A 21,858-nucleotide genomic window follows, 5' to 3' on the forward strand; every position below is an offset into this window, starting at 1 on the left:
TTCAAATGGAATGAGGTACCAAAAAATAAAAGAAATATGTGAAAACTGCTTGGTCCAAAAGATGATGTGCGTAATTCAATTTTCATTATTGTTAATAAAATTGTACACTACTATTTTGTATGTACAGACACATAAAACAAATTATAGAATGGTCCGTGATAGTTTGGAAACATTGAAAACAGAAATACTTGCTTTGTTTGGTGCTCTATTTTTGATTGGCGCCGAAAAGCAAGTTATACAAACGCTGAAGAACTTTAGTCTATAGATGGGACAGGAATACAAATTTTGCAGTATTTGATACAAACACTTTTACGTTTTTTCCATATTAGCTAGAAAACAAAATGACAAAAACAAAAATTTTTTTTTTGGATGGAGGAGTGAAAGAAAATTTCAGGAGAATTGAACCAATGGGGTCTTTGAGCTCTGATATGAAACAACACCGATATGCAGAATTTTTGCCCAAATAAAGAAAGATCTGCAGAAGAAAAGAGTGGAGCGGAAAGAAAAAAAGTCAAAAAATATATGTAGCAATAATCAGAAATGTAAATGTTTTTCATGCAAAAACCGTTCCATAATATCAAGAATTTGTGTTAACTGTGCATTAAACCCAGAAAATGAGTTTTTTTTTTTTTTTCAAAACATTTTATTTATTTTTGTCAATTAGCTGCTAAGGCCACTACCAGCTCTTCATATTTTATCTATTTTGCATTTTCTTCCAACCTCTATTACCTGACCCTTCCACACATGATTGAAATCTAAAGCTATTATTTAGTTTAGTTATAGTGTTAATAATATTATTTCTTTTTGATCAAAAGCTGAAGTTTAAAGAACATAGTTCTTCAATAAAAAATAGATCTATGAAGATGCTTGGTTTCATCATCCAGAACACCAATGAATTTAAAAATCCTCTATGTTTTGTCCAACTTTATAAAGCTTTTGAACAACCCATACTAGAATATGCTACACCTGTTTGGAACCCATTCTATCTAAATTATCAAAAAATTCTTCAATCTGTACAAAACAAATTTTTAAAAAACTTTCCTACAAACTCAATCTTCCTCCAAACTCTGACTACCCTGGAATCCGCTCTGAATTTAAACTTTTCGAACTGGCACTAAGAAGGGATTACTTTGATATTGTTTTTGTACTACATGCTCTCTTCTCCTCTACACAGCATGATAATCAAGAGTAACAACATCTGCAATAGCATTGACTTCTTCAATAGTACTGTGCATTCTGTGAAAAACCATATCCTACAACCTTAGTTGAATGCTTTTATATTTCATACTGTACAAGATTTATTACAATTTATTTCATTTACTTGTTCAAATCTCGCACTCTAGTCTTATTATGTATTTACAAAGAGCATTATTTTCATTAAACATGTACCTAAATATTGTAGTTTCAATTGTCTTTCAGCTTTATTTTGTTTCCTTTGCCTTATTTGGTTATGTCTTTCATTTTTGTTGTTCAGTTTTTACTCTTTAATTGTATTTTTATATTTATCATTTATACTTACCATTTATATTATTACCATGTATATATGTCCTTATTATTTTTATATATATTATTATTATATATATTATTTATATTTAACAAACAAAAAAAAAAAAACACGATAACCTTATCAAAGTTTGGCAGGACTAAAAAGTTCTCAATACTGCTGAGGCCCCACCCCAACAACTATGTTAAAATTGTTGGCTAGCCAGAAAAGCCATTGCCATTCTCCCTTCATTCACACAGGGTAAAACTCACGTATTCACTATACTAGTTAACTTAATTGGTTCGACAAGTCTTGGGTACTTGATACTCTACTCAGATTGTGTCCAGACACACAACCACTCATGCAAATAAATACATTCACACAACCGGGTTGTCACCAAGGTTTTGGATATTATTCCATTGCCTACAACACCTAATCACACTGCAAATATATACTGTATAAAACTAAATAACCTCAACTGCTAGGGTGTTTTAAAGAAAGAGGTAAATCAGGACTAAATTATTAACCTTATTAAAAAAATTTAAAAAAACAAAAAAAACATTCAGAATATAGGTCACTTTTGAAGTTTTAGCATATTTGGCAATGGTGGATGAATAATTAAACAATCAAATTATTAATGAAATATTTCACCAGTGGTCCGCAGAGTAATAAACTTGTAATTTGATCATTACTGATCATTTTGGGCAGCTTATCCTCATTGGTTTAATCTATCAGACACATTTTGGTATTTTCCCAACTTCAATGCTGGGCAAACCAATAAAATGGTGGAATGCATCCAACAAACCAAACTATCAAGGATAAGAAGATGCCAAAATGACCAGGAGTGACCAAATAACAAATAAAATCATTGATTTAACTTAAAAAACATATATTTTCACAATAAAAACCAGAAAACAATTTTTAAAAACATGAAAGGACAAATGAAAGCCAATTTATACAAAAACTAACAAGTTCATTTATTTAACAAAGCAATTAGTTTATTCGTTTATGACTAGATTTCATGAGGTAGGTCAGGCTGTCTAATCCGTGATTCTTTTTTTGTATTGAGCACATGATCCTTGAGGAGGGCCATGACTTTGTTGTCATACTCGGGTGGTACATCCCTAATCCCAGTAGCCCAATAGTAAATGTCCCAATCGTTCAGTGGCACATTTATCAGCTTGTCATACTGCTCAAGCAATTCACCGTCCATTTTTTGCAAATATTTGTCAGCGAACGTACTCAGGATAAGATCATTTTCCAGCATCCCACGTTTTCTCGACTGGTACAATAGGCGTGCCTTCCTTATCACAGCAGACTCGTCCTTCCTATGCTCGTATTCAGGTATCGTCGGTTCATTCGGTCTGCCCTCTGAGAACAATCGCATCTGTGGTGTCCTAAAGCTGACCAGCCTTCGCAATGTGTGCTTAAAAGCCTCCATCACTTTCCCTGAAATTTAATATAGCAATAATAAAAGATATTCGCTTGTATAAAATTAACCAGACCTGGAAAAAAAGAGCTTTATTCGATATCCAATATCCAAAGCAAATGTTTCAATTGTTTTATAAATAAATTACACGACCAAAAATATAAACATCTTTCTTTTAAGCCAGTGTTCTTTCTAAAGCTTTTTTTAACTCTTAAAGTCGACCGGTTCAAACTTTTGAGTTTCCTCAAAGATCAAAATGATAACCGAATCATCAACTCTTCATTCACACATTTGAGATCACATTGTTTCAGTTGTGAATGTGTCAAATATGAAGCGTTATTAAATAACACAATTTTGTATATTTATCAAGTTCGTAAACTTAGATTTATTATATATTAATATTTTAGTATTAGTGAATTACTTTATTAGTGGTAATGAAACTTGATGAGTGACGACACAACTAATACTTTGAGCTTCATGTCAATTTCAACCTGCAGCCTATGTTCTGACTAAGTTAATATTAGGTAAAACAAATTTAAAAAATACCCTTAGAAGGTAAATAAACGGAATGAAAACCAATTGTAAATGGAAAAGAGAAATTTCAAGTTTTTGGATACTGGCAGTACTGTGCCTGGAGTAACAATTGTTGTACCCATTGATATTTGATAACATTGTCCAAGGCTTCAGTTGAAGTTTTGTTTATTAGGAAAATTTCAGTAAGATGGTCGAGGGCAAAGGAATTAGAAAGAGAAGGGAGTTGGACAGTAACTTCCCATGGATAAGAACACCCCCTTACTGGGGCTTCCAGAGCTATTCTCATTGTAGGAGCCCGGAGACAGTGCGCAGGAAGTACACCTCGTCGGAGGATTACTTCAAGGAATTGCGCTCCTGGCTCCAGCAGGCCTACTTTTGGCAGAGTGTCACCGCCCACTTTCCTTATTACCTTATGAGCCAGCAGACACTTTTCAACCAGCCTGTCATCTCGCTGAGTACTAATCGTAGCAGCCACCCCTCGGGTCCTGTGCCTCGGCCAACACCGGCTGCCCAAGGCCAAGAAGCTGCACAAAACCAAAGAGAAGTCATCGATGGTAATCATGCCAATATGAACTATTAGAGAATACTAAACAATCAGGGTGATGGTCAAAGCTACATGCAACACATTTCAAACTTGTAGATATTTTATCAAAGGCATTAAACGACATTTCTTGTCTGTCCAGTTAACAATGCTATCACGTTGTTAGTTATAAAATAATTGTTTAAGATGTGATGGGAATTGCTATTGGACTTGACAAAGTTAATAATGATTATGTTAACTGTATCAAAATGTACATTTAATGTTACTGTTTGTGGAACAGTTATTTTGTTCTAATTGCCTTCTATAATAGTTGAATAGTTGTGAAACTTTGCGATGATGTGGTGGTCCAGTAGCTTGATCGTCTCCAACCAGTGTAATTGGTAAAACACCAAAATCTTACTGACAAAACCATAAATAATAATGAGACCAGAAGATTAGAGAAAATCAAGCTACATTTGAATATTTGTTAATTGTACATGGGCTTAAAGTTAGTGTACAAAGTTAAATTAGAAAACTTCAATTTTCCTATCGTTATACTTAACCTTATGTGGAAAAGTTTATTAGAAATTTAATATTTCAAATGTAATAATTTGCTGGGACTACACCGTCTAAAAAAATTAAAAAACGTCAAATTTATGAAAAGTATGTATATTTACAGAATTCACAAAAAATGAGTTCAATTTTGTCCTTTTTATTTCAAATTTCTTTAAAATTTTGTCGTTATCAATTTATGTTTAGGCCATGCAACTGTGTCATAAACCATTTCATAAATATTTATTAAACCATATATATATATATATTTAGAAGTCATAATTGACCTATTAATTATTTTAATTAATTATACTTTTCTTATCAACCAAGACTTTAGATTAAAAGAATAATTTATTTAAATTATTATTTGTACTTTAATAGTTTTTTTTTTCTATTTCAAATATTCAAAGAACCTCAAGAATATGTGTATTCTATATGAATTGCAGAAAATATTTCATTTGGCAAATTGTATTACTAATGTGTGGTGTTTGGTGATCGTTAATTAATGATTATTTGGAGATCGTGAGATGCGGTCTTGTGTGATGTAGATTTAGAAAAACATTTTCTTTATTGTGCCAATGTTTCGATCTTTATTTACATCATCTTCAGGGCTCAAAGTGTGTGTGTTTTCTGTGTAGATGTGTCACAGTTGTGTGTCGTGTTGTGAGTGTTGACACAACCGTGACACATCTACACAGAAAACACACACACTTTGAGCCCTGAAGATGATCTAAATAAAGATCGAAACATTGGCACAATAAAGAAAATGTTTTTCTAAATCTACATCACACAAGACCGCATCTCACGATCTCCAAATAATAGTAATTACTAATTTTTATTACAACTATTTACTCAAAATAAAACTGAACTTCCAGGAAAACAATGATTGGCAATGACATCTAGTTAGAAATTTAATAACAAGCTTAAGCCTCGATATTGAAATTAATTAATTTATAGCGAAATGTTGAATGTGACTGAAAGCAATCAAATATAATTAGTTAAAGCTCCTCTAAAAAGGCAATAAAATAATCAAAGAGATTAAAAGCCAAACGTTTAATGTAGATGTTTTTTTCAGAAATTCAGAATTAAATCCTTTCTTTCAATGTGTACATTTTGTAAATATAAGCTTTAATCTCAATGCGTTATAATAAATTTCTACATATTACAAAGTTAATTTTTTATTAATTCCTTTTTATTAGAGATCCCTTTATAAAATTTGAGTCTTTTCTGTTAGACCAAGGTTAATTATTTTATGGCACTTGAAAAGAATTTCAAATTCAATTGTTTTAATAAATATATAAGAAGATAGAGGATTTTAGCCCAAATATTAACTTAATTGATAGTAGCAATATATTTTATATATATAAACAAAATTTTCTTTAGGTCTAGAATGCAGAATACCTCCACTTTGGAAACGGATAGTTGCTGAAGTTACGGATTTTTTTATTCTCTTCTTTCTCAAGTTTGCCGTAATTTATGTTGCACTTAACGTCTTTGATATCATGTTAGTAAAAAAAAAATTTTTTAATGTCTAAAAATTTTAAACTTTAATTTATTTTAGAGAATTGGAAAAGATTTTAAATGAGTATGAAGATTCTATCTTTGAGCATCAGACTCTTTTAAAAATGAGTGAGCGGCTTGTTATATTTGAACTGCTTCACAGAGTCGTTGCTTGTTTGTTTGAGGTAACATGAAGTTATAAGCAATATTGTAAAGAATTTACATTAAAATTATTTTTTAGACCGTTTGGCTTAAAGGCGGCACAAATGGAAGACTCGGTGGTGCCTCGCCTGGAAAGACATTCATGCGACTGCGGGTCGTCCGGTGCAAGACGGTCACACCTCTTGATACGAACAACAACCCAAACGACCAGGGTATGGTTGTGGTGAGGCCAGGGACGGATCTTGGCCTTGGTATTAGTTTCCTCAGAGCAGCAATTAAAAATTCAGTACTTACGTTTCTGATGCCGACGTTATTTTATTTCTCCTACAACAGACGATTTTATGACAAGATTTGCAACACCATTGTGATAGAAGAGCCGATCCGAGTCCATCGACCCCACCAAGATTGATGATGATCACACAAGGAAACTGTTAAAATCTAAATTATATGTTATTTATAACTAAATATATAAATATGTTTCTTTATAAATGCCAGTTTCAAATTTTCCCAATGAGTTATGGTAAAAGGTATTGTCACTTGTTACTACAATGACGTAACTAATTCACATAAATTTGACATGTGGAACTAGGAAAAAACCTGTTAACTTTCGCACTGAAACTTTACATTCATAAGACCAAATGATTAGTAAAGCAAGAATTATTCCAAATTGTTTTCGGGGGGAGGGCTTAATTAAGAAAATTAACATTAATATTTTTAATATTAACATATAAAATTAAAACATTATCAACAATTATACACAAGAGAAAACCTATGTATTTACATTATTTAAATATACATATAAAAATTATTTCTTTGTACATTATATATAATTATGTTTAAATAAATTGACTGATTGGTTTTCTAATTCATTGAATGGGAAGATCCTTTAGAATGTTTTTTCCAGAATTTTTTAACCTCGTCATGTCCATGTTTACTCACGACCTAAAAAAATGCACATTTTGAATTACTTAAAAAATAATAATTGCTAATATAATAACTAAAACATACCATGGTCCGTTTTTTATCGTCTTGCCAAATGATCAAATTGTGTTCGAGCGCGAAATCCCTCAAAATTGAGAAATCGTTATGAGAGAGAAATTGGCTGTACAAGATGCCCTCTGTGAACTGAAACCTGTCCCTTTCCTTTTCCCACAGGTTGATCTGATCAGTGATGGTCGGTGGAAGGATGTGACCGGTATTCGCCAACATCCTGGGGTGTGCGTGTAGTTTAAGAAAGCCAATAATCTGTTCGGCGGTTATTCCACTCCTTAATGCCATGCAGATAGAATCCCGTGTCAGCGTACCGACACACATATTCGGAAATCTAGAATTTCAAGGCATGACAGATCTAATTGATGATTCTAACAATTTTAAATTAAAGACTCCATATTTAGTCAACACAAGTACACTGCACCCTCCAAAAAAAAGATATTTTCACATTTTTTGCATAATCATGCATACTATTTTATTCTAATACAGCGAATTTTTCATGAAACGTGTACAAACTTTTAGGGTTCATTTAATTTTCTAAAAAACACATATTAAGATAATGTATGCACCTCTACCAATTGTGTAAATGCACAAGTCAATCTATACATATTTACAGAGAAACATTATTTGTTATGAAAAAGGCCTTGCTGGCTAAAATAAAAATCCATCTACTTTAATGCCATCTCATAATGAAGATATCACAATTTAGTAGGAATCTTTAGCCTTTATTAAGTACTAGTTTTTTAACCCAGCATTGCCAGGGGGATAATAAAAATGTTTTTAATTTTTGTAATAAAACTTTTTTGTAAATCCTGCCGCCCATTATTTGTTGTGCCCATTTTATAGTATCTAAACCCGCCTGGCACTAATAAAAACAAAGTGTGAAAGTTTCATCGAAATTTGTTCAGTATTTTTTTATTTTTACTATTAACACAGAAAGAAATATTCAATTTTATAAATATAGATTATTTTGACAATATTTAACTGTATCTAAAGTTTCAAAAATGAAATGAAACATGTCTAATTCTATTCATCAAAAAATTATTAAAAAAGCTTGGTCGATAGGTGGCCATTGGTGGATCAGAATCGAAAGAGAGGGACTCAATTAACTAAGAACAGACCAAATTAGGTTGTCCCACTTGATTGAAGGGAGTAAAATTTTTTCATTTGTCATCGAAAATCCAATCCGATTACACGACATTTGAAAAATGGCAAAAGGGAGGGAAAATTCAAAAGGTGCGGTTGAGATGGGAGGTTGGTGTCTGAGTGGATCGAGATCACGATAGCTCAAGTGGTAGAGCAGCGGCATATCAAGCCGAAGATCATGGGTTCGAATCCTGCTCGTGCCATTGACTTTTTTATCTCAACTAAAAACCTTAATTAGTTGTGTCATTTATTGTCTCTGTTTCAAAGTCCCTAATCACGGCATTAATTGAGGACTTACTAAACACAATTTTTTTAAAATCTACCATTGCATAAATTTTCAGTACAAAAAATCGACAAGTTCAAATTAAGAAACATTTAAAAGAGGAATGTGTATTTTCAGATTAGAGATTCTTATTTATGAAAAAAAAAGCCTTAATCATTTGGAATACCATGTTTACAATTTGACTAAAAATTTAGAAACTGCATAAAAATCAAGGAAGGAAATCATTTGAAACTTCTAATCTATCAATAGATATTAAGGCAATAAAAAGGCTGTGTCATATCAGCTGGGATACCGAGTACAGACTTACCTATACAACATTTCTGTAAAAAGCCCGATAAGAGCGACTTTCAAATTTGAGTTGGTATAAGCGTACACTCTGTAATTTGACTCTACAATAATATAACCCTCTTTAGTTGAGATCTCAGACGTGGAATTTTTACACGTTATATTTAACGCCAACCTCGTTGGGTAATATTTACCGCCCTTTCTCTGCAAATAATCATTAAATTATTAACTTAAATCAATTAATAAATTTTTCAAATATGACACATCTACCTTTCTCTGATACACCAGTCCAAATTCCCTTAAATGTTGAAGAAACGTCAGTAAACCTTCATTCATACCATCAGTACTATAATCCTAGAAATGTTTAATTAACACAAGGGGAAAATAAATACAATATAAACAATTACCTTTCCTAAAATGCTGAAACTCAATTGGAACAAAAATGCCAAACATTGTACAAGGTCCAAACCACGAGATTCAACAGTGCCTAGATACTGTAGCATGAAATACCACACTTGGGCTGGAGTATCTAACAAAAGAAACTGAAAACCCTCTTTCGTAATAACTGGGCTTCCATCCTCTTCATCTCTGCAAAAAAATATTTATTTTAAATTCTTTAAACAAATGTGTGATAAGACTTTACCTTCTCATTAACCCAGCATGTAGAAGTATCCTTACAGCATCTGCAGAGATGCCTTCCTGCTGCTGAGAGCCTACCATGTAGTGCAAAACACATTCCCACCTTTCCATCGCATATTTGTCTAAATAATCAACATCTCTCGCTTTTGAATCAGTCTCTAGATTAGCCTTTGTTACAGTATTGTGACCTCTATAATATTATTTGTTTAAATGCGTTCAATTTACAATCGTTTTTACATTAAAATGTTTACCCTCCAACAAGAGCACATTTGAAATTTTTCTTGAAGACGGGATTCAAGAACCAAGCAGGTAGACCTCCAGGAATGGAGACTTCTTGCCAGACATGAAGATCTGATAATACATTTGCTACATTATTATGTTCTCTGTAAAAATGATTATTTATGACTTCATTTTCATTTCAATTTTTTTTTGTAAAAGTAGAAAACATACTTGGAATAATTCTGCATAAGCCAAGATGCAATAACTGCCTGAGGTACAGGTTGCTCAACAAACAGAAGCCGTATAACATAGTGTTTAGCAACATCTGGTAAATCCCTGAAAAGCCGTTATTTTAAGTAAAATATTTGCAATCAAATCCAATCAAAATATAGATAAACATGCTGGAAAACAATGATTATTATTCCTACGTGTTCCAAGTTTCTTTCTATTTCTAAATATTTCAGGGCCAAGTTATTTCATCCTTCTCTGCTACCACAATAGGTATTTAGAAATGAAAGAACGCGATACTTCAGCTATTCTTCTAGTCTTGAATATGTGGACATGCAATAAGTGATTTATGAACCAGAAAAAATGGTTCGAGGCCAAAACAGAGAAATTTGAATTCTAGTTCATTAATTGTGAGACATGGTGGGATTGTCGTGTAGGAGATTTTTGCTATACTAAAGATTATAATTTAGGCAGAAAAGCATGAACTCAACTTTTGATTGTAAAACACAACCTTTTGGCAAACCTTCCTTGCCTTGGCACAAGAAAAGCTAGTTGCCCAGAGATAATCCAAAATTTTGTTTCGGTGGTTCAAGAAATCACACAACTGTTGAAATCCATTCATGTTTCCTCCTAACTACTCGCTCTAGTCTAACAGTATCCTGCCCTGGGGAATAAGAAACAAGTTCTACTGCAACAAAATAACTCAAGCCCCCCTCCAGGACTACCAAGTCAAAAATCAAGGAATTGGAATTTGATCTTCCTTATGCAGCATACAGCCCAGATCTTGCACCTTCTGATTACCACCTATTCTAGTCCATGGTAATCTTCCTCCATAGTAGGTGTTTTAACATATTTGAAGAAATGAAAAATGGGCACAAAGAGTTTTTCGAAAAAACTCTTCATGGTATTTTCATCAAACTGGCACAAAGGTGACTTCAAGTCATACAAACTGAAATTTATGTTCTTATTGTTGACCAAAAATACATTTTTAAAAATTAATAAAAAACGCACTGACTTTTTAATAAATTTAGTAATTAAATTAAAATACTTGCTGAATTGTAATTGATCATACACAATTTCAAAAGAATTCGTACATGTATGGCTCAAGTTGCGTCTTATATGACACACATTGCAACATTTTTCAAAGTGCTAAAAGCGAAAATTTAACTGACAATTACAATTAATTAAAGTTTTTAGTTGAGATAAAAAAGTCAATGGCACGAGCGGGATTCGAACCCACGATCTTCGGCTAGATACGCCACTGCTCTACCACTTGAGCTATCGTGACCTCGATCCACTCGGACACTAACTTCCCATCTCATCCCCAACTTTTGAATTTTCCCTCCTTTTTTGCCATTTTTCAAATGTCGTGTAATTGGATTGGATTCTCGACAACAAATGAAATGACCACAGAGAACTGAACTCATAAGCAACAAACTCAATACTATTGGCTTATTTCTTTTTAAAAAAAATTAAATTTTAAAAAAGTTGAGAAGAGTTCAAACCGATAGATATTTTATAAATTGGCTGATCCTGTTTTATTCAGGGATTAAAAATGTCAGCGGTGAGCCAGGAAATAATGATTCTTATCTTTGCTTTGACCTGAGAAGTTAGTTTTTTATAAATAAACTAATATAATTTAAAAAAATCATATGAAAGCCAAGCTGAAGTCTCATAAATTTGTCAATTAGTTAGGTAACAGCCAATAAATGTAACAATGTAAAAACACATAGTAATTGTAATAAATAATTTTAGTGAGCAAAATTATACATTATTAATATTTCTTTCAATTAATTATTCTTTTTATGTAAGGTCTTGGTTGAGATAAAAAAGTTAGTGTCACGAGTGGGATTCGAACCCACGACCTTCGGCTAAATATGCCGCTGCTCTACCACTTGTGTTATCATGACCTCGATCCTCTTGGACACCAAATTTGTTGGTTCTTTTGTTGGTTTTCTATCTTCAATCTTCTAATAATACAAACGTTTGTTTGTTGTTCAAATAGTTGTAAGTTGCGATGGGAAGTTGGTGTCCAAGTGGATCGAAGTCACGACAGCTCAAGTGGTAGAGCAGCGGCGTATTTAGCCGAAGGTCGTGGGTTCGAATCCCGCTTGTGGTACTGACTTTTTTTATCTCAACCAAGACCTTACATAAAAAGAATAATTGAAAAAAGTAACTTGGTAAACAGACCTCTAAAAACGTAAATAAATTCTTACTATTAATACTACATATTTGAAAGTTACCTATAAACTGCTAAACATATAATAGAATGTGTGTACAGCTTGTCCAAAGTCGCTTTGGGGAGGGTCTTCAAATATTCATATAGGTTGGTGCATTGTAAAGACTTTGTTGTCTTAATAGTTTGATCCAAAGCTTCTCCCATTGGAAAAGTATTGTATTTCCAATCTGCTGGAAATAAAAATAAAATCTAATCCGTACAAAAAGAAATATATTCGTCTCAAAAATAATAATTACCTGGCGAACCGCGAGTTTTGAAGGCTGGGGAATAATTGGGCCAGTATGTGGAAAATTTGCCACCATCCGCATGGATTGCTTGTTTGTGAGGAGTTATAAAATCGCCGGTGAATGACTGCCCTCAGGAATGAAAAACATCAACAACTTTATGCAGCCCATGAGAGGTTACGGAGGCTACAAAGTTGTTCTAGTTTGAAGAACTCCCGCTTCTTCTAAAAAAGATGGACAAAGTAGTTAGGAAAGAGTAAATTATTTAATAAATATTTATACCTCATTAAATCAGTTAATAAACAACTTAATGTTATAATTAAGTTAAATTGAAATTGAAAATTAAATTGCGAATGGGAGTTTTTTTAAGTTAGCTAGTTTTCAAAAGTTTTTGACTTTTTGTTTGTTCAATGAGAGTTTTATTTGGTAAATGAACAAAAAATGTTACTAGGATGTATTAGTCCTGTTTCTTTTCCTATAAGTTTTTATTGTTATCATGTATGTGGCAGGACTATGTGACCTCTATTATTAGAAATGTCTCTTCAACACCTTAGCTTTTTTAATTCTACAAAAAACTAATGTTCTCCTTATTAAATCCCTCATAATCCCTTTATTCTTTTAGTGTAGTGCTATTTTTTTGCACTTTCCCCTTCAAATTGCTTACCATTTCTGCTTTAGGTACTGGTATGGTCGTTTGACCTAGAGATCATATTTCTTGCTGCATAGCTGTAAAAGTTCTTTGACAAAGATCTTCAAAATATTATACAGATTTAAGTAAAAAGTTAAAAAGAATCGGCCTCTTTTCAACCTTACACACAGCGACCAATATTGGTCTATTTACAATCACCATTATTATCTAGCTTTTTATCAGATCCCTAAGCTTTTTTAAGAGCTCCTGTGTGTATCTTTCAGGCCATGGCTTTTTCTCTCCCGGAGGAGGAATGTCAGCTTGTTTCGATTTTCGCATGAAGAGAGGGTGTAGTCTGCTGTTCCTTCATTTTCTTGGCAATATCAACACAGTCTTGTTTCTGCTGTTCCAAGTCATTCATACATATGCCTCCAGTCTTAAATAGTTCCACCGTTAGCTTCTTCAATAGTCCTATAAAAACTACTTCACAGGCTTCTGTCCTATATTGTAATCCTATTGTACCGAGGACTTATTCTTAACCCATTGTCTGACAGATCTACGTTTTCAGAAATTTGGTACAGCACAGAAAGGTACCCCTGAATCTATAAGTGGCATCATTCAACTTTTCTTGGCACTTTATAGGTCTCCTCTGGCACACAAACAATCTAACATAAATTACCACTAGAAGAAAATATTGCCAACATTTGTAATTTTAAGTCCCCATTTTTGGTTCTTCAATTGAGTATTGACCAAAGATTAAATTAATAACTCTAATGATTCATTTTACGTTTTAGTGGACAACTGACCAAGTTACTTCTTTCAATTAATTATTCTTTTTGTGTAAGGTCTTGGTTGAGATAAATAATTCAGTGTCTTGAGCGGGATTCGAACCCACGTCCTTAGGCTAGCTCGTGACACTGACTTTTTTATCTCAACCAAGACCTTACATAAAAATTGAAAGAAACTCTAATGATTATTATTTTCTGTAATTTAAACAGGTTAACAAATCAAAAGTGAAGGCAATCATAAAAATAAGCTTCTGTTTCCAGTTTAGATTACAAAGGTCAATAAAAATAACATTCATCATTTACACATATAATACAAAAATATAATAATTTATAATACAATTAAAGGAACTGTGATATAGTCACTTAGGGCGCTTGGGCCAACATATTCATCTACAAAACCTGTAGTTAGTTGGCTGTAAAACTCTCTTGTATGACTACAACAAATAAAGAACTATTGTGACAAACAAAAAAGAGAAACAAGATATAAAACAAAAATTAGATCATAAAATTAAGTACAATTTGATATTTCGTTTTTAAAGTTTGACACAGAAATGTTCAACAGGTCCACAGTTCTGACCAGAGCACTTTTAAGCTCCCCTAACGGAGTCGATAAGTTCTTTACAAAGATCTCCTGTCCATTAATATCCATCCCTTGGAAAACTCCACGAACTTCAGAACCCTCAACTGTCTTCATTGTGCATTCTGAACCTACAAAATTGACAGAATTAAGATTTTTGATGTTTGGAATTAAATCAAAATAATATGTTACCTGACAATCCGATTAAGCATCTGAGATATCTCTCCCTTAGGTTGGCCCTTGCATCCTGCTGCTCTTCTAAAATCGTTTTATCAGTATTGTCAGATATCTCAGAAACTTCCATGTTCCACATATGCACCTATGTTGTTCGTATTGTTGTGTTACTTTGTACTTTTAGTACAAATAACCTACCTTCTAATGTAGATGTAGCATGAGATGACTGCCCTGGCATCTGGGATGGACTGCCAAAACCAAAAGAAGGGCTCTACTACAAATCCAGTAAGTGAAATATAATTACATACTTATAATAAACTTCTTACAATTCAGAATTTTGCCTTTTTAAGGATGAGATTTTCTCTAATTTATCGTTTGTTAAATTCTCTATAACTAATTGTTAAGATGTTTAGGTAATTGGTTGGTATAAACATACCATGCAATGCATATTTATTAAAAAAAATTTATTGAAGTGACATCAGTTTATAACACAATAAAACACAAGTGGGACAAATATTTACATAAGATATAATAATTATAAAAAATTATAAAGAAACAAGTTAATAGAAAATAAGTGGCATAAAACAAAACTTATTTATAAACTAATTAATATAAAAAAAGAAAGAAAAAACAGATCAAAGTAATGTGAAATTTAATTAGATCCATGAAATGCTGGTAGCTTAATAGGCCAGATTTGTAGAGTTATGTAAATAGAAGGGAAAGTCTCCAACAGGAAGTAGTTTCCCATAGAAATCTTTACACGCGTATAACAATTATCACCTAATAGTTTTAATTACCAGTGATCAAAATTCTACATCTGATACTTCTTCAAATAATTGTTACAATTAACCTTTTTTTAATTAAATAATTTTGATATCAAAATCACAGTTATGCTTAACAAAAATATACTTTATAAATAAAAATTTAAAGTTAACCTTTAGAAAAAAAATATGTACAGGAAAAATATTTAAATGGGATATCAAATTGATCTTAAACTAGCTCCGTTTTTCAGAAACTTGGTGTTCACCCTGTTAACAAGGTTGTTATGGTTTTTAATAAAACCCTGCCTTGTTGGCGATGAGGATGGAGACGATGATTCAACGGCGTAAAAACTGATCGGTTTTGCTTTTATATTTTCTTCAACCTAGACATACACATTATGTAAAAATAAAGATATCGAATTATTAATTAGAGTAACAACACGTACCACTGATTGATCGTGGATAGGTGGTACTACCTCTAAGTTCTCAATTGGACCATAAGAGACACTAAGGGCGGTGTTCATCACTTTTCCAAATATCCTCAAACTGTTGCTTGCAGCAAGAGTGCCAGATGATTCTATGATACCACCAACTTTCATCCCTCGCAGAAATTAGTACATTTTATAATTAATTAATTTTACAATTTATAAATTACATTTTTGAAATAGTATTGTTGCAATTTGTGTAGTACTCAACACTGTAATTTAGTAATTCTCAACCAAGGTAATAAATCAATTACGAATTTGTTAAATAAAGATTCGACACAATTTATTATTTGTAATATAATAGTATTGTTTATATATAGATGGCCCTAATTGTGATGTCTTGTGTAATAAATAGAAAGGACTTGCGCAGTCTAAGTTTAAGCCCAATGATTTTACTGTGTGTGTTTACTTAGTTATTCAAATAAAGGTGTAAACTGAGTTAAAACTATTAATTATATATTTTCTATATAAAAACCCCATTCCCCTGATAGAATTTAAATTTTATTATTTATTTATTTTATTATTACTATTTTTTTTTTTTTTTACTTTTGATGATTCATCACAAACATTATAAAGTAATCCAATTTTCAATTGTATTTAAGATAAATTAATAATAACAATAAATACACTATTTGAGTTTTATGTTTTCATGTTATCCTAATAATTTTATCATGTTATCAGAAAATATTTTTTCAAAACATACATTTATTTTAATTTTACTTGTTTATACCGTTAAATGTGTTAAAATAATATAATATTTTATACTTTTAGAATAGTTTACAGTTAAAGTTTTATCACATAAAATATTTAATTCATTGAATTAATTATATAATAATTATTTAGAAAACTAGTTTATTTAAACAAACAAAATGAGTTGATGAAATGCTTTGCTTATATAGAGATAACATAAAAAAGTAATAATGGTTAACAATTTTATTAACTAAAAAGTTTAATTTTCTTTAATATATGTGCTTAATTAATTTGAAAAAAAGAGGGAGATGAGAGAGAGAGAGAGAGAGAGAGAGAGAGAATGCGAGAGTGAGTGAGGGAGATAGAGAGCAAGAGAGAGTGAGTGACAGAGAAAGTGAGAGAGAGAGAGAGCGAGAGCGAGAGCGAGAGAGAGAGAGAGAGTGAGAGTGAGAGCGAGAGAAAGTGAGAGACAGAGTGAGAGAGAGAGAGCTAGAGAGTGGGAGGGAGAGTGAGTGAGAGAGAGTGAGAGAGATTAAGAGTAAGAGAGAGAGAGAGAAGAGAGTGAGAGAAAGAGCGAGAGAAGCGAGGGAGAGTGAGAGAGAGAGAGAGAAAGTGAGAGACAGAGTGAGAGAGAGAGAGAGCGAGAGAGAGGGAGAGAGATAGGGAGAGAGAGAGAGAGAGAGCGAGAGCGAGAGTGAGAGAGAGAGAGAGAGAGAGTGAGAGAGAGAGAGAGAGAAAGTGAGAGACAGAGTGAGAGACAGAGTGAGAGAGAGAGAGCTAGAGAGTGGGAGGGAGAGTGAGTGAGAGAGAGTGAGAGAGATTAAGAGTAAGAGAGAGAGAGAGAGAGAGAAAGTGAGAGACAGAGTGAGAGAGAGAGAGAGCGAGAGAGAGGGAGAGAGATAGGGAGAGAGAGAGAGAGAGAGGGAGAGAGAGAGAGGGAGAGAGAGTAAGAGAGTGAGAGTGAGAGAGAGAGCGAGAGAGAGTAAGAGAGGGTGAGTGAGAGAGTGAGAGAGAGTGGGAGAGAGAGAGAGAGTGAGATAGAGAGTGAGAAAGTGAGATAAAGAGTGAGAGAGTGAGATAGAGATTGAGAGAGAGAGAGTGAGTGAGAGAGAGCGAGAGAGACTGAGAGAAAGAGAGAGAGTGAGTGAGAGAGAGAGAGCGCGAGTGAGAGTGAGAGAAAGAGAGAGAGAGTGAGCGAGTGAGAGAGAGAGCGAGTGAGAGAGAGTCTGATGTACAAACCCCTCTAACCAACTTTCCATGATCATCAGCATTATCATCCTTAAAAATAAGCTACAACTTTAGGTTGGTCGTTTCCGATCATTTTGGTCTGCTTATCCTCCCATGTTATGGCCTATCAGACGCATTTTGATTTCTCGCCATCTTCAGTTGTTGGTTTCTGATTCCAAATAAACCAAAAGCACCTCTGAAGTTAGGCAATGCCAAGTGCTTGATAAACCAAACCAGAGAAAAAGAACAATCCAAATTGATCGAAAACGATCAAACTACAGTGACTGCAGTACTGAAGAGGAAATCTCATAATAAAACATAAAAGTTTTCTTATTAAAATCAGTACTTACCAGCCATGAAGCTTAGCTTCTTAAGAAGGCCCCTGGCCTCCCTGGAAGAGTTACCGTCAATCTCGTTCTCCAGCTTTTCGACTAGCTCCAATTCCTTTTCGATCTCTTCAAGCTGTTTGGCAAGCTTCGTCTCACTCTCTGGATCTAGTTTCAAATCTAGGAAAGAAAACTGAAGATTAGTTTTCCACTTTGTCTATTAAACCGGAAGTGGTCCTGTGAGACCTTTAGTCGATCGGGCGGCGGTACTCGCGGCGAAGAAAATCGCGACACACATCCACGGATTCATTTTGGTATGACTGCTGACATGCGGGAGAGCCTAGTTATATACGAGTACCAGCATCGAGTGAATATCGTTTCCCAACTATGTTACAAAACCAATTACAAGTATCATTATTTGTCTATAGGACGCAAAACGTATAAAGAATTTTCCATCAAAACTATCTCTATAATTATAGCAGTAATTTTCAAAACTAAGCTAAACTTTCTGACGAACATTTGCAAAATTTACATAAAATATTGTTTAAATTGACTATTTTTTAAATTCTACCTATTTTTATTTATTTAATTTTCATGCAAAAACATCGACAATCTCCCAATAAATAAAGTTTCATTTTCATAGCCAATAAACGTCCAATCAAAGTTCAATAGAACATTTCTCAATTATACAAAACCATAAATCTGCAAACAAATTTTTGCCTCAAACCATAAAAAACATATTGTAAAAATGACCGATGTAAATCAAACTTCTGAGTTCTGACACATTCGGATTTGTGAAATTTCACGATGTTATCTGCAAGGTGATGAACATGAAATTTGGATCATTTTGGCCAGCCTATCGCCACAGGGTTTGTTTCTCAGGCATTTAATCGGCATTTTCCCAACTTCAGAGGCGGTCGTGGTTTAGTTGGAAGCACAAACCGATAAATAAAAATGGCGGAGCCGCAATTCTTCTGACAGGCCAAAACAAGAAGGATAGCCAGACCAAAATGACCGGAAACGATCAACTTAAATTTGTAGCTTAGTTTTTTTACGGAAACGGCCAACCTAAAGTTGTCGCTTATTTTTTTACACATTCGTATTTATTAAGGATGACAATGCCGATGATCATGGAATGTTAGTAAGCGGGGCTTTGTATTCCCAAGCAGCCAGGCTTACTGTACTTTTCCTAGTTCCTTAGTTTCGTTTTTCCTTCGATTCTTAGGTTAAGTCTCCATTAAATATTGGCAGATGATGTGGGTGGTGCTGTCTTCCCCCTCATTGCATAACTCATAAATGTTATTGAATATACCCATATCTTGCAGGTGCTTTCTCAGATATCAATGACCGGTTTATTTCCCATTTAGTCCCCGAGATTTACACTGTACAACTGTAGCAATGTATTTACCAGTTTGGTTAGGGTTCTTCAATCATAGGTTTACTGTGTCTGGCACCTCTGGAGTTCGTCCAGTTCTTTTTTTGTTATTTCTGAACGCATTCTGTGATAGAGGAGTCTATGTTTGATCTTGTTATCCTAATTATAAGATCTACCTCTGGACAGTTTGTACCTCCTTTTTGTTACTCAGAACTCCTTTGTGCCCTGGCGCTCAAGATGGTTTGTTGTATTTGGTATTTTTTGGAGATTTTGGGTGCAGTTACAGTTAGTGAATAATTTTCGATGTGACCTATATGCTAGTGCTTTTATGGCTACTTGGCTGTCTGATCTTATGAAGGTTTTTTCTTTCTTTTCTTTTTTTAACTTTATTATAGCACTGTAATATAATTTATTTATTGATTTCCCCTCTCTAGCTATGAAATTTTTAAATAAATATACACTAAATATTTCGACAACAGTTACACATTCGTTATAATCGATTAATTAGAGACTTATTTGATTCATAAACTCTTTTTTTTTAAGTCTAATTTGTTGTTTGTTTTATTTGACTGGTTTTCTTACTGTGGAGTATCCATAAGTACAAAACCAGTGAAATAAAGCTCTAGCAACAAATTAACAACAACTACAGCCTTTTTATGTAAGGTTTTGGTCGAAATGAAAACGCTAGTGCCCCGAGTGGGATTCGAACCCACGACCTTCGGCTCAATTCGCCTCTGCTCTACCACTTGAGCTATCGTGACTTCCATAGTTCGATCCACTCGGACACCAACTCCCTATCTCAACCTACAACCTTTCGAATTTTTCCTCCTTTTTGCCATTTTTCAACTACAACTTTACATAAAAAAGATTAATTAATTGAAAGAAGTAATTTGGTCAATAGACCACTAAATATTGGATTTAACAAATATCGTGTTTAATGTATTAAAAAATCAACTAAAATTATAACTAAAATTAAAATCTGTCGGAATCATTTCAAGGTCTGTACATTTAAAAGAATCAGCAAAATTATTCAGGACCTGTTAATTCTCAAACGCGATGTTTATTTTAAAAGTTAAGAGTTAAAAATCAACGAAAATTAATTACATCCAGTTATTTACTTATTTACAATTTGAAGAACGAGTTGGACATTGTGATCGAATAATTTTATACTTTATTGATTCAAAAAGAAAAAGAAAACTGTTGTTATTAAGTTTTTATTTATTTAGTTAGGATCTGCTAATTCACTTAATCAAGACTTGTTTAGTTCAAAATTTTATAAATTTGAAGTTTTTTTTCGGGGCGTCGGTGGCCGCGTTGGCACGGCGCTCATCACTGGAAGGTAAAGGTCCTGGGTTCGAATCCACCGGCCCTACATTCGAACCCGACATACTTACAAATGGGCTTTTTTCAAAAACACCGACACTGAGGGTTTATATGACCTCTGCTGTTGCGAACCCACCGTCGTAAAAAAGTTTTTTTCTTGCATTTTGATTCTTGTATTTAAAAACTGTTAGTACTAACATTTACTAGCTTTTATGGGAGTATCTGCACATGGATATCTTTAAGTAATATATTATCTTTAATCATGTAAAATGATAAATTTTGTAATTTTGTCTTTCTGAGTTTGAGACAGCGGTGCTTTGTTATTGAAATAAATCGAAAAATAAACTTAGCCAGGGCTACAATTTGAACTTAGCCCCTCTGCTATAATTTTGAACATGTCTTTCTGTTTTGTCTTATTCAAGTATGTTTTATTTTAAACGGGCTATAAAATGGAGACCGTGGGTTTGAAACGGACGTAAAACATCGCCATTTTGATAGGAACTATCGTCATCCAGGGCTTTTGAATAGGGGTAAATATTGAAGACTAATTTGCTGATTGTGAAACTGGATAATATTCGCACACGGTGTCTATTTGCAATTCGCTTTTATACCAAGCCCACATTGTTTTGCGCAATTTTCCTATGAAAATCCTAACGGCGAAATGTAAATTGTGCATCTTCGGACGTGGAATATATTGCGAAACATCCTTGAAATCCACTACTACAAAAAAATAAACGCAGAACTTTTATAACTACTAGTACTTCTTTTTTTTCTAGGATTATAAAATAAATTAAAACATAAAAAAACAAGCGGAACTTTCTCTAACGTTTTCGGCATCTTTTTGGCAAAATATTCATTCGTACATCCTCAGGACGAAAAGTGTCCAGATATAATCATGAAGTTATTAAATTTAAAATCGTGTGTTAACATTAAATACAAGATTTAAATAAAGACAACTGCAACTACTGAATAGTTTTTATTTTGTTGTTGTTTAATCGGTGTTTGTTGTATTCTCTATGGGGATTAAACAATTCTCGATTCGGACTTTTAATCTAAACCTCTCCAGTCCTG

General features: G+C 33.2%; 5 protein-coding genes across 7 annotated transcripts; 1 reads left to right on the top strand and 4 right to left on the bottom strand.

The window, feature by feature from the left end:
- Window positions 1–2,435: 2,435 nt before the first annotated feature.
- LOC106662295 (succinate dehydrogenase assembly factor 2-A, mitochondrial-like) lies at window positions 2,436–3,360 on the bottom strand. Its single transcript, XM_014386290.1, has 2 exons — window positions 2,989–3,360; window positions 2,436–2,932 (listed from the first exon to the last, which is right to left on the bottom strand). Exon 2 carries the CDS (start codon window positions 2,922–2,924, stop codon window positions 2,496–2,498), a length of 429 nt encoding a protein of 142 aa, XP_014241776.1. The 5' UTR covers window positions 2,925–2,932; window positions 2,989–3,360; the 3' UTR covers window positions 2,436–2,495.
- LOC106662294 (protein FAM8A1) lies at window positions 3,347–6,879 on the top strand. 2 transcript variants are annotated; one of them, XM_014386289.2, is made up of 5 exons: window positions 3,347–3,436; window positions 3,619–4,000; window positions 5,902–6,022; window positions 6,080–6,203; window positions 6,260–6,879. In XM_014386289.2, the coding sequence occupies exons 2-5, from the start codon at window positions 3,634–3,636 to the stop codon at window positions 6,587–6,589; spliced, it is 942 nt and encodes a 313-aa protein (XP_014241775.1). In that variant the 5' UTR covers window positions 3,347–3,436; window positions 3,619–3,633; the 3' UTR covers window positions 6,590–6,879. The 2 variants fall into 2 exon arrangements, with proteins under 2 accessions (XP_014241775.1, XP_024080771.1); XM_024225003.1 differs by lacking the exon at window positions 3,347–3,436 and having other exon boundaries at window positions 3,458–4,000; window positions 6,260–6,878.
- A 74-nt stretch (window positions 6,880–6,953) lies between these two features.
- Window positions 6,954–12,615, bottom strand: LOC106662293 (general transcription factor IIH subunit 4). Of its 2 annotated transcripts, none has more exons than XM_014386288.2 (10): window positions 12,446–12,615; window positions 12,214–12,376; window positions 9,974–10,078; window positions 9,775–9,906; window positions 9,528–9,713; window positions 9,292–9,472; window positions 9,155–9,238; window positions 8,907–9,088; window positions 7,189–7,504; window positions 6,954–7,122 (listed from the first exon to the last, which is right to left on the bottom strand). In XM_014386288.2, exons 2-10 carry the CDS (start codon window positions 12,351–12,353, stop codon window positions 7,042–7,044), a joined length of 1,407 nt encoding a protein of 468 aa, XP_014241774.1. In that variant the 5' UTR covers window positions 12,354–12,376; window positions 12,446–12,615; the 3' UTR covers window positions 6,954–7,041. The 2 variants fall into 2 exon arrangements, with proteins under 2 accessions (XP_014241774.1, XP_014241773.1); XM_014386287.2 differs by having other exon boundaries at window positions 12,214–12,379.
- A 1,525-nt stretch (window positions 12,616–14,140) lies between these two features.
- On the bottom strand, window positions 14,141–14,799 carry LOC106662104 (gem-associated protein 7-like). Its single transcript, XM_014385911.2, has 3 exons — window positions 14,619–14,799; window positions 14,366–14,557; window positions 14,141–14,283 (listed from the first exon to the last, which is right to left on the bottom strand). The coding sequence occupies exons 1-3, from the start codon at window positions 14,737–14,739 to the stop codon at window positions 14,255–14,257; spliced, it is 342 nt and encodes a 113-aa protein (XP_014241397.1). The 5' UTR covers window positions 14,740–14,799; the 3' UTR covers window positions 14,141–14,254.
- Window positions 14,800–15,544: 745 nt separating this feature from the next.
- On the bottom strand, window positions 15,545–18,399 carry LOC106662055. The gene is made up of 4 exons (XM_014385859.1): window positions 18,336–18,399; window positions 18,114–18,269; window positions 15,808–15,962; window positions 15,545–15,744 (listed from the first exon to the last, which is right to left on the bottom strand). The coding sequence occupies exons 1-4, from the start codon at window positions 18,397–18,399 to the stop codon at window positions 15,580–15,582; spliced, it is 540 nt and encodes a 179-aa protein (XP_014241345.1). The 3' UTR covers window positions 15,545–15,579.
- Window positions 18,400–21,858: the final 3,459 nt, after the last annotated feature.

This window comes from Cimex lectularius, unplaced genomic scaffold (assembly GCF_000648675.2).
Source record: "Cimex lectularius strain Harlan isolate CLEC.00 unplaced genomic scaffold, Clec_2.1 scaffold19, whole genome shotgun sequence".
Classification (NCBI taxonomy): Eukaryota; Metazoa; Arthropoda; class Insecta; order Hemiptera; family Cimicidae; genus Cimex; species Cimex lectularius.